The sequence below is a fragment of the Hydractinia symbiolongicarpus genome, chromosome 10 (genome assembly GCF_029227915.1).
Source record: "Hydractinia symbiolongicarpus strain clone_291-10 chromosome 10, HSymV2.1, whole genome shotgun sequence".
NCBI lineage: Eukaryota > Metazoa > Cnidaria > Hydrozoa > Anthoathecata > Hydractiniidae > Hydractinia > Hydractinia symbiolongicarpus.
In genome coordinates this window covers 24646519-24658864 of record NC_079884.1, presented here as the reverse complement: position 1 = coordinate 24658864, position 12346 = coordinate 24646519, and the positions used below count along the sequence as shown (strand labels likewise).

General features: G+C 33.2%; 1 protein-coding gene across 2 annotated transcripts; it reads right to left on the bottom strand.

The window, feature by feature from the left end:
* Positions 1 to 556: 556 nt before the first annotated feature.
* LOC130612338 (methanethiol oxidase-like) lies at positions 557 to 9115 on the bottom strand. 2 transcript variants are annotated; one of them, XM_057433643.1, is made up of 11 exons: positions 8996 to 9115; positions 7317 to 7477; positions 7097 to 7167; positions 6209 to 6323; positions 5559 to 5679; positions 4951 to 5133; positions 3795 to 3976; positions 3506 to 3584; positions 2188 to 2309; positions 1570 to 1775; positions 557 to 1223 (listed from the first exon to the last, which is right to left on the bottom strand). In XM_057433643.1, exons 1-11 carry the CDS (start codon positions 9006 to 9008, stop codon positions 1061 to 1063), a joined length of 1416 nt encoding a protein of 471 aa, XP_057289626.1. In that variant the 5' UTR covers positions 9009 to 9115; the 3' UTR covers positions 557 to 1060. The 2 variants fall into 2 exon arrangements, with proteins under 2 accessions (XP_057289626.1, XP_057289625.1); XM_057433642.1 differs by lacking the exon at positions 8996 to 9115 and adding an exon at positions 8719 to 8849.
* Positions 9116 to 12346: the final 3231 nt, after the last annotated feature.

The window sequence follows — 12346 nt, the reverse complement described above, 5'->3', positions numbered from 1 at the left end:
TACGTTGGTCCGAGCATGTTGTATTGAATGATGGACTTTCCTTCAACTGGGAAATTATCTGTACAGTTCCCAAAACAAAAATTTTTTATATTAAATCTCTTAGGACAACTCTAAACTAGCAAGTTGAATCTAAGAGACTTTTATTGTTTCATAATGGCGTAACATAGTAATATTTATTTTGTATTATAGCTTTCATTCCATTTACGTGCATGTCCTCTTGAGAATTGCATACAAGGATTTTAGCATATCTATACTTAATTCATGTTTCCACAATTTTTTTTATTACCTGACGATGTAAGGTTATATGTTGTTCTTAAGGTGCTTAACACTGAGCAATAGTGCATACTAATTTTATAAAGCCGCATTTACATGTACAAAAGTTTTTACGTGAGAGCTAACGGAATTTTTTACGTTAGGAGATGCTTCTTACGTAACATGCGTAACATCCCAAGTCGAAAAAATGAACGTGCATGTGAATGCGGCTTAAGAAAATTTAAATAAATATAAATGTTATGAAAAATATAGAAATCATGAGGAACATAGATAAAAAAATAAATAGATAATAGATTTTTTTTGTTAAAATGATACAAATATCCCTGCTATAGAAAAATATACTATGATATATAAAAATAAAAATATAGTAAAGATTAATAAAAAATATGTATTTTTAAAAGGAACAGTGGAAACCCACTTTGTCTGGTAGTGTTAAAGTGCTGTAGAATACAAAAATCTTCCTCCTTATTTATTATTTTAATGAGACGAGCAAAGCATTCAAGTTGAAACATCCATCTCATTTGTTTTTCCAGTTATTATATCAGATAAGTAGTCTGAAAAAATTAAATGAGAGGAACATACCATTTACCTGAATGAAGCAACCATTAAGGGCTTTTCCTCGAAATAACCATGTTTTTACTCCCCAACACCTAATAATTCTAACATATAAATCTTAAGAAGGGTTTAGGTATACGTTCAATTAAAGCTTTCAAACACGAGTAATAAAATAATATAAGTAATAATAAGAAAGAACAAAACAAAACAAAACAAAACAAATGTGTTTTGTTTACAACCAAATATCTGAAGTGCAGTCACCACCAGGATAGCGAATTTCATGAGCAAAAGCTGGTCCATCAGGTTCCACGCCTAGATCGATGCACAAATCCGGGTTCAATTTTAAGCCACCGTTCACATTGTCTACATCAACTTGCACCAACATCGAACCATTTCTAAATAGAATCGGTATGTAAAACAGAATCCAATAAGTGATGTGGAAAAACTCACAATTTTTACGTTTACTCTTCTTTGAAAAAAACACTAACGGATAACTGAAGAAAACATTATTACAGTACCATGTATATACGCACGGACTCTGAACAGATGCGTCATTTGTTGCATTTCTTGTTATTTTTTTCACGTACTCAGCATAACAGCAAATGTTTAAGCAGGATGCAGAAACACCTGTACTTACCTTTTTTATAAAGCGCCGAAACTGTTTAAAATCCTGACGTGCATGTCATTATTTAAGTATTATTATTAGTTAAAGTAAAACAAAGAATTCAAAGGTTGACTTACTTAGTTAATTCCGGATAAAATTGTCGATCCCATGCCGAGAACAACGAAGTTGTCACATAAAGACGTTTTCCGTCCAGACTAAGCTGTATCATTTGCGGACCGCCATGGATGCGTTTTTCTTTGATGAACACAGGGTCTGGCTGTTTGAAATCCCCCTCAATAACCTTCACACCACCATCACTCACTAGACTACCGTTAATGTAAAACTGAAAGAAAGAAACGTGTTGTTGTACAGTAATAATCACAAACCAAACGTGCCAACCTTTTTAGGGGCAGGCACTCCGCACGAATAAACAACAACAACAACAAAAAAAGTTCAGTGCTTATGCATTACTGTCTTTAAATGTGAGTTCAAGAGTAAACAAATTTGAATCACTTTCAAAAATAGGTCCAAAAGCACAATCTTGACAAGCTAGTTTATTATTTTATGGTTTAAAGGAATTTCTAAAAATAGTACCATTATCGACAATCATTTTTTTGTTTTTGTTTTATACATTAAAATGAGATATAGAAATACAAATGACATTGCCACAATGTTAAGAGAGGCATGGGTAAAAGTAAAGGTAGCACGCTGAACATTAACTAGAGAACATGTTATGATGTGAATCAAGTATTTACCTGCCCAACAAGTTTTGGATTTTTTGTGTCGGTGATGTCGTACTGTCGTATATCACCTTGTATCCAGTTGCTTACAAATAAGTATTTGTCGTCCATTGAAATCAAAATATCCGTGATCAACGCTAGACAGGACAAAAATTATAAATATTAGCCTAATTCTTTGAGGTGCCTTAACATAGCACAAATATCTTTTCACCCTACTCTTGCTTTTTCTGTTTTGTTTTTTAGATTTAATACTCGCGAAATTCCGTAAATTTGCTCATTCGCAAAAAAGAATTACGTTTTTACCACGTGAAGAATAGTAATATTTTTACTATTCTTCACGTGGTAAAAACGTAATTCTTTTTTGCGAATGAGCAAATTTAAAGTGAAAATTAAGCTTTTTACCATGTTTCCCAGAGTCGCTAGGGTTCGTGAGACTTTCTTTATATCTATATAGCGCTTGTATAAAATGAAGATGTGGCAGATTCATGGTTCTTTCTTAATATAATTTTTACAAAAACAGAACATGTGTTAGTTCTTGCGTTAAAGTTTACTCTGTCTGTACAACTACCTTTGATAGTAAAATGTTTAAATTTAGAAAACATAAATAGTACGATTAGCAACTTCTTAGCAGCTTTAGAACTGAAATAAAATTTGGTCCGCAGCAACTGAGGTTTCAGCTAAGAATGGACCTGCTTATAATAAAACGTGTATACATTAATTCAAGAAAATAATTTCAGGTACAAAATTAACGATCACGAAATTAACACGAAGGAAATTAACGAATGCTTATAACAACTTATGAAAAAGAATTTGAATAGCAATAACGTAAATCAGAAAATATGTATTTTTATTTTGATAATAATGGGTTTATTGACAACTGGTTTCTCTTGTTTCCTAAAAATGAAATAACTACAATTTACAAAATTGTTACAATTCCTCACAATTTTTCAATCGAAAATGATTTCCTATACAATTTCTCACAATTTTTTAATTGAAAGTGATTTTGTTGACGAGGATAATAAGGAAGAAGATTGTTACAATTCTCATATTGTTTTAATCGTAAGTAATTTTGTTGAGAAGGGAAATAAAGAAGACTAAAATTGTTACAACTGCTCACAATTTTTTAACTGAAAATGATTTCGTTTACGAGGGAATGAAAAGAAGAATAAAATTGTTACAAAGACATTTGTTTGATGATGCAGCTCACTGTCGTAATCATATCGTCACAGCTAAAAGTTGCGTATCAGTTAATGGAACGCGCATTCAAACGCGATAGCCCAATCAAAAAAACATAGAATAATTTGAGAATTTGAAATATAAGGCATACACTTACAAGGCATTTCGGGTAGTGCCCAGCCTTCTACCTTCTGTGCAGGGACTGATATTACTTTTTCGGCCTGCCATTCTTTTTTCTATAAAGAAACGAAAAAGAATCTCACAAATCGTAAACATTGGTTTAAAGCCTTATAAAAGGTAACTGGTATAAACAAGGCTATCAATTTATGATCTCGCCCAACCCTAACCTTTATTAAGCGCTACAGAGGTTTGGAAACAGCTTGAAAATTGTCACTAAGACATATCATGTTAAATACTAATTTATATCTAGGCGTAAAAATTGGTACCTCATCTTGATAAATTCTAAATACAGTCCCGCTTAAAGCACATCCTACAAAACCAATGTTTGAATCTGGATCATGAAGGAATCGGATTTCCAAAGGAATTTGTCCGTCTGGCGCAAGATCAATTGACTTGACGTAGCTTTTCTCCTTCCAATCCCAAATGTGAATTTGGTGACCGTATAAGCCTGAAAACAAGTTAAACCCGCATTCAGCAAACAAAGACAAGTGAAAGGAACACTGGGTGCCAAATATTTGTCAATATAAATAAGTATACTGAGTCAACTTAAGAAAGTAAACTTTTTCAAATTTGGAATTCCTCTCAATTATTGAAAATTTTTGGGAGATGGCACCGTGTGGGCCATTGGATGTTGCACAGAGTTGTCTAGTAGGGCCGCACCCTAATTGGGTCTGCGTAGCTCAAAATGAGCATTTAGGACTCCCCCATCCAAGTTATGGCCCCTCCTGAAAATAATATAAGGGTATATCCCTTGATATTTGTGAGACTAGCCATTTAAAATATGCACATTTATCTATCTATCTTGATAGTCAAGAAATTTTCTTGTGAAATCTAGATTTTTTTTCCTGAAGAAAGAATTACTTCATCCTGATTAACCTAGCACTATACATAATATATATATAAGAAGTAAAAATTAAGAAAAAGTCATCAATTTTGCAAAATGAACGCAAATTAATAGGACGGAAAAATTAGTTTCTCGTTAAAATAAAAAATAACTTCGCGAAAGTGAATTCCTTTAATATAATATTAAAATGTTTTTATAAAATATTTCACTTCACTTGTATATTGCACCATGATTGCACTAAAGACAGACCTAACCTCAAAAAAGTTCATGTGTTTTTAACATTTAAATATTGAAATCGAGGTTTTATTACCCAAGATAAAACACTTAACAGATGTAAGCCATTGGTTTTGGCAACTGAACTTGTTAATACTTAAAAAGAAGTTGAAGAGTAAACATATAGAAAATGTACATACCAACTCCTGAACAAGATCTTTATAAAAAAGAATCTTTAAAGTTCGTAACATATTAAACTCAATTCCACAAACATTTTAGAGACAGAATAATTTTTTGTAACAGGCTTTTAGCTACACACTATTACTACTGCAAAGTTATTATGAGAATTGCTTTAGTGTACGTACCTTCAGCAACATGGGCTGGGTTAAAGCCATGCAAAAACGCCTTCGGTGCTCCCCATTCCGAGCTAACCATAACATTATGACGCGGTTGATACCAGAAGTCATACCCAAAAGGAGTTTCTTCACCTTTCTTTTGCCATGTTCCAAGAACTTCAAATGATTCGCCATTTATCAGTGCAAAGCTACCTACAATTTAATATGATTAATTAATATAAGTAATTCACGTGCAGAAAATTTCGCGATTCATCAATAGTTCATTTTAGCGATTGAATCTCAAAATGTATTCTTTCATTATCAAAACATAAAATTAAGATATAAAATAGATTACATCTGCCCAGGATTTTTTACGTGTTCGCAAACAATTGTGAATCAATGCTTTCACAATTTAAAATGCTAAACAACAAATCATATAAGCACATGTTTTCTGACTTTAATACTCTTGGTAATATAACAGTAGGGGTTGGCCTATAATATGCAGAGGGGAGGGTCGAAATTCAGATTCATATTTGAGCTGTTAATGAATTACAACAGGGCTATAAAAAGTTAATGCCCAGTTGTATAATAATGAAACCAATACATAGTTTCACCACCACCACAGAAATGTTGCAGACCTTTGCCATTTCCATCTTTGTCACCCATACTACTAATCATAATATTTCCATCAGCAAGACAATGCGTTGTGTGAAGATTAGTCAAGTTTGCCTTTTCCAGCATTTCTTCATTCGTTACCACCTGTTGAACGAGAAGAAAAATGTAGTAAAAAAAAACAAAGTAACTAAACTAATGTATTTCATTGAGGGATCCAAAGACTAAAAATGATATTTTTCATGGTACAGAGGACAAAAAAAGAAGTTGTGTCTTTATATCTTATAATATGTATATATGTATATATATGTTGAAAGAAGTCCAATTGACCTTCTGACATCAACAATTGATATGGTAGTAAGCACAAAATTCTTTCTTTGAATATTTTGCACAATATAAAAACTTTTTTGCAGTGTGGGCTAACAGTCTTAATGATATCTTGACATAAGCAAAGTTTAAAAATTTAATATTAACCTTGTCTTAAATTAGAACTATACATGTCTAGTTCTACACCTGTGAAAAATCCACAAGTTCACCTGTCCTTATACATATGAAATTTGCTAGTGTGTTTGTATAAAACCGAGCAAAGACAGACAGACAATAAAAATAATTAATATACAGACAATACATTAATCATCCACAAACAAATACAGCCTTAACCTTAAGAGTTACTCACATGCTTTAACTTTGGTGCTCTCTCATCTGTGCCCACATCAAACATGTAAACTTGTGCAGAATTGATTGATGGCAGGACTAAAATATTTCTTGACCTTGCTTTATTACAATGACAGCTAGAATGTAAATGTTGATTGGTAGTTACCTATGTACACTGATGGAGTTTATGCACACATCTTAAAACCTACAGCAGCATTATTTTGCCAGAAATGTTAATAAATTACAAATACTTACAGAGGTTGAAATTCACTTTGCTTCTCAAAATAGAAGCAAAGTAAATTTCAAACTGTGGTTATTTTTATTCTTTTTATTCAGAATTTAATTCAAAATTTAATTTCAGCAATTAGATAGAATAATGCTGCAAAAAAGGTATTTGCATTGATAAAATAACGGTGTGGTGTCAAAAACTTGGATTCAAAATTCTCTGGTAACCCTTTACTAGGGAGTTACTATGGCAACCATGTACATAGCTGTAGGGGGAGAGATTCCTGCTACCCTTATACATAACAGAGTAGGCAAATTGGCTTTGGTGCTAATCTTGCAAAATTAGTTGTCTAGCAGCGTATTTTCATCTTGCAATATTGAAATAATTCTTGACAGACCCTAAAAGCCACCAGCAAGTAGATCAACTAATTTGAGTTGTTTGTTAAAAAAAAGTTATATATGGTGTTTGTATATGCCTTTAAATAAAGATTTGTGTTAGCAACATGTACAACTTCTATATTTAGTGCTGAAAAATTTGTTTGCTGGCTGCATTAAGAATTGGTTATATTACACAGTAGCATTTATACTTAAAAATCCATGGGGAATCTATTGTGACTGCAGCAAAAAGGTCTTAAGGTGATCAGTAAGGTAAGTTGACTGTATTAAAAAAAGAAAGAGAGAAAACCTGCTGCATGCATTCCATCCACTGTGGTGTAATTCATCACCATTGGCAGGTATGTAGGTTCGGTGTATGACCTATATGCATACAAAAAAATTTTATTTTTGACAAATGTAATGTAAGTACACTTTACTCTTAATCCCATATCTGGTCAATATTTATTTCCCCGCATAGTAAAAGTGTAGACAAAAAAAGTGATTATCTGTTTTATTTAATAAACATTTACCTGACTGAATGTTGGTGATTTTGGATCCACATCTGCAGTAACCAAATAACCAGGCTTGTCTTTGTCAACAGGAATGCATGGGAAATAAACAATTTTCTCAACTGGAGCTTTTATTGCATCAGCAGGTGTTGCATAACCTGGACCACTTGCCGGTGTTGATTCTACATGCAAAAAATAAAATAAAAGTGCTGTATTTTGTGCTTGCATCCCAAAATATTAAATTTGGTTTATAAGGAACTTCTCATGCATAACATAAGTGATCACTTTTTTTCACCCAATTATTTCCCTCAGTTTTCCAGTTATTGAGCCTTAAACATAAAAGTGCATTGCAATGGCTTCATTAATGATATATAATTCAATCACTAAGGTCAACCTAATGTATATGTTAACAGCACCAAATACCTAATTTTTGGTAAACAAATGAGACAAAAAATCGTCCTCCTTGTAAAATTCACAGACAGATACACAGAAGCTTTGTATTCTTATAAGAAATTTTTTATATTATTTCTTTTTGTTTGCTGCCGACTTAATCTTTTTGAATAATTTTTAATACTTTTATTAGTTTTTATTTTTAACATATAAATAAATAAACATAAATTTTACCTTTAATTTACAGTATATAAATGTATATATATAACCACCAACAATGTAAAACTCAGTTATTCATGCACCCTTAAGATGCAGAACATCATCATATATACACTGCAACTTGACGCTACTGAAAGCAAGAACATCGCCTATTCAACTGCCAGTGAAAACCTGTTTGTCCGCTTGACAGCAAATGCCCTACACCACATATTGGATACAAGGTTGAGGTAACAATGAATGCGAGAATGTCAGCACATCTGTTTAAATTTTGTAAAAGTAACGGGTGTCCACGAAACATTATTACTTACTTACTAGTAACAATGGCAAATTATTCAAATACAAAAAATACTAAAACAAAACTGAGTTATCAAAATCCATATAGCAATTAAAGAACACTTCCAATCCTAACCTATTATGGAATATTGCAGCATAGGCATTCTCATGTGAATGTGGTATGAATATACGATCTCTGTCTCTTTGAAAAATGTGCATCATTCATGCTGAGTCCAAAAGAACTCTTTAAATCACTGAGCTGATTTCAATATGTCCCCATAAGAATAAGTTTGATAATATCTAGGAAATTTGAAAGAGGCAACATTCCCCACTGTATTTTAAGATTTATAAGAATGTGGTACACTAATCAGCATAGTTCTAACCTGAAGATTGTTAATGTAACATGAAACTCAGTCATTGTGGTTGTACAGTTGCAATTTGTTGCTTCTTATACGTTGTTTTTCTTGCATAATACACATTGGAAACAAGATATAGCTTTGATTGTATTTTGTATATACTCTTTTATCTTTGACACAATTACCTTTTTCTCTATAGTATGCATTATTCCCCTCCATAACTCTTGTTAAATCATAGAAGAAACACGACAAAGTAGGATTATATTTATACTTTAAACAAAATCCCAATAATATTTTACACGCCTTGCACACACACCCATTTGCCTGCCTCTAAGTTTTGACGATTGAGATTGCATTTTGAAAATCCAATGACTGAATGACAAAACTTTCTCGAACAAATTGCACGATGTAGCATAGATGCTAAATTTTACATTTGTAATTAGAGAATGAATAGCTAAATACCTTGTCCGCCCATTATCAATTAAACTTGTGGATCCTGCTGGGAATCTTGCAGACACCTGCTGCGTAGCAGCAATACGAACTATTCCGACCCGTATTGACATCTTACCCCGTATTGACCGAATTTTGGACCCGACCCGTTTTGACGAGAGTAGACCCGTATTGAGTTGCAAATAATATTTTTCTGCGACGCAGAAAAAGAACATTTAAAAAACAACTTCAAAATGCAAATAAAGTACATTTCCCTGTATTTTTCAACTTGCAGATATAATAGAATAAAATTTTAGCGGTAAATAAAGACCCAAGTTGACCAAATACCCTCTAGTCACCATGGTGCAACATTTTTTGCTGACCCAAGTTGACGAAACACCCTCTAGTCACTATGGGACAACATTTATTGTAGACGTTCTAGAAACTTTGGTCAACTTGGCTCAACAGCAAAAATTGCCCCATAGTGACTGGAAAGGATTTGGTCAACTTGGGTCAACAACAAAAGTTGCCCCATAGTGACTAGAAAGGATTTGGTCAACTTGGGTCAGCAATAAAGGTTGCCCTATAGAAAATAACAAGCAGAAACATGGTAAGCCTTTTTAATAGCAAAAACTTGTTGCCCCGTCTTTTAACATGTAAAAGTATATACACTTAAAAACATGTATATATATATTGCCCTTGGTATTCTTAAATAAACACTGGTCTGATAAAAATTAAAAAGAAGATCCAGACAGGATTTGCACCTGTATATTCGTGTCTTCAAATTAACAGAATACCAACTGAAAGCTGGATCATAAACACTTCATAAAGGTCTGAGCTCTTCAAGAAAACAAAACACCAACACAAAAGCATGCGAAAACTCCTGTGCATGCAAACATGCCCATTTCTGGGAAATGAGATAATAGCTGAGGCATTAATTGCTCTGCTAGTTCTGAAACAAGTTTGTCTAGCTGAGTCACTACATCATTGCACATGCTAAGGCCACCCTAAAAATATTAGTGGTTACAAAATCCACCATTTACCTTTTCAGCAGTCCTCTGAATTACAGTTGTTACGTCCGAATGTTATTTTGATAGGGACTGCACTGCGCTACTCAGTGCTATATTTTCCTGCTTCGCATTTATACGACAAGACAAGCGAAAACCATGAGAACAACATTGACTGACAAAAATTGAACTTGAAACGGAGGCTAAATATACAGCTGGCGTACATCTAAAACGAATAACAAAATATGGCTGCGAAATATAGTATTTTTGTAATTTTTTAGGAAACATTTTTACACAACCGACCGACCGACTCACTTTTGTAATTAGAAATGACGCTAACCAAACATATTTTCGATGGTGGCCTAATCAACAATTTCTTACTAAAACATAAGTAAAAATGAATAAAAGACTTTTAAAAATATTCTTTTAACCTTATATTGTCTAAAAGAAAGAATGTAATGTGAGCTGGCGTTTGATAACTCATGAAAGTCAAGTTCTTTCTATGTGTACATTAAAAATAATTTTTATTGTGTACAAACCAGATGGGCGCTAAAGTATTTTTATATAAATATACTGGTTAAACTTAAAACATTTAAGGTTCAAAATATTTGGGAATATGCCTTACTTCTGATTATACCCAGGGTAGATTGTTTTGGCTAAAAATGATTTTAAAAAGTTAAACTGCAGCTTTAATAAGCAAAAATCTGTTCTCCTGGCCAGCAAATACGAGGTGATACTTTTCAATCAATTAAGTGTCTGTATTTTTCAGGATAGCCATTATGAATTAAGGGAAAACACGCTGTTCACGTAGTCACCTTTTTATAAATAGGAGCTGAATTTCTTGTGGAATCTTTGTTTTTTAACTTCAAGTTTTGGGTGCGTTTTTGCTAATTTAGCCTTACTTTAATTAAGATACTTGTAGTTCTTGTTTAATCAAAGCTTCTTCTGTGAAAGGTCCATGCTTTCCCTCAACTGAAAGTTGTGCCAACAAGTGACATTCTGACTGGAACTATTCAAGATTCATTTTATAACCCTTGTTGTCAATCCATCCACTCTCAATAAGTTTAAAACCTCACTGACTATTGTACTATTGTTTGAAGAACTCAATGGAAAATGGCATTTGTAGAAATTTGTAGCTCACTAGCATCTTTTCCACATGCCAGACACATGTTAGAAGAGCCCTTAGTTAAAATATAAACAAAGAAATCTATCTGTAGCAAGCTTAAGTACTCTAGTAAAATAAAATACAGCGTTAGCCAATCAGATAGGTGAAACAATCAATCGCTGCTGAAAAAACTGCTTAAAAAATACTGTACAAATAACAACACAACACAAGATAACGGATACTACTTGCATTGTGGCATGGCTAGCGATAACTGCTTTCCCAGAAAGCAGGACCCGACCCGCAGTGGTAGAAGCCGACCCGTTTTGACCCATTCTCAATTATTCAAAACCTCAACCAATTTGGGGCAACGGATAACACGGGTCTGATCACGAACAATTAAAGATAATTAACTCCTATATATACGGAGGTGTGGCACTCAAGGGCTAAAATATGCTGATATCAGCAGCAAAAATCTGAAAATCATAAGACAGAACTACATTTTTTCAAAGTTACCCAGGGTTCCTCGACGTTGGCCATCACATTGGCTAGCGCTGAAACTTGTGAACGAGACGCAGTTGGAAGCTAAGGAATCGTGGCTTTGAACTGAAGACATGCTGAGAAATGCCATGAGTGGTGCAAGGGAAAGAAGAGGAAGTCTTAAGTAATTTTATTTCATTGGATTTACAAGAATTTGAGGTACCCCACAATGAGAAGTAAAGAACAGAAACGCCTTGCTGATGTCTGATGATGAGGGATGGTCACATCTAGATAATATTTATTTTGTGATTTTAAGCTACCTAGCTAATGCCATGCCAGCACTTCAGGGGCACATTTGTTATTAAATAATTAAGTGATAAAGTACAAGAGCTAAATATATTATTTTTATGTAGCTGTAACACAAAAGATTTTTATAGGCATTCTGTCATTTTAAATAAAGATAGCTACCTGCTAGCAATTTGGACCTCCCATAACAGTGACCAGTCAAGACTTGAGTATAAAGCTAGTTAGGCGTGCAAGGCATTGCATGTTGGTTAAATATGTTGTCACGACAAACAGAAACCTATATTTTATAAATCAATTTCTGCAAATGTCCAGGTTTCTTTTATCGAGCAGAAACCTATTTTTCATACATAAATTTTTGTAGATTTTTGTAGACTGTCTGTCGTCTAGCAGCGTATTTTCATCTTGCAATATTGAAATAATTCTTGACAGACCCTAAAAGCCACCAGCAAGTAGATCAACTAATTTGAGTTGTTTGTTAAAAAAAAGTTA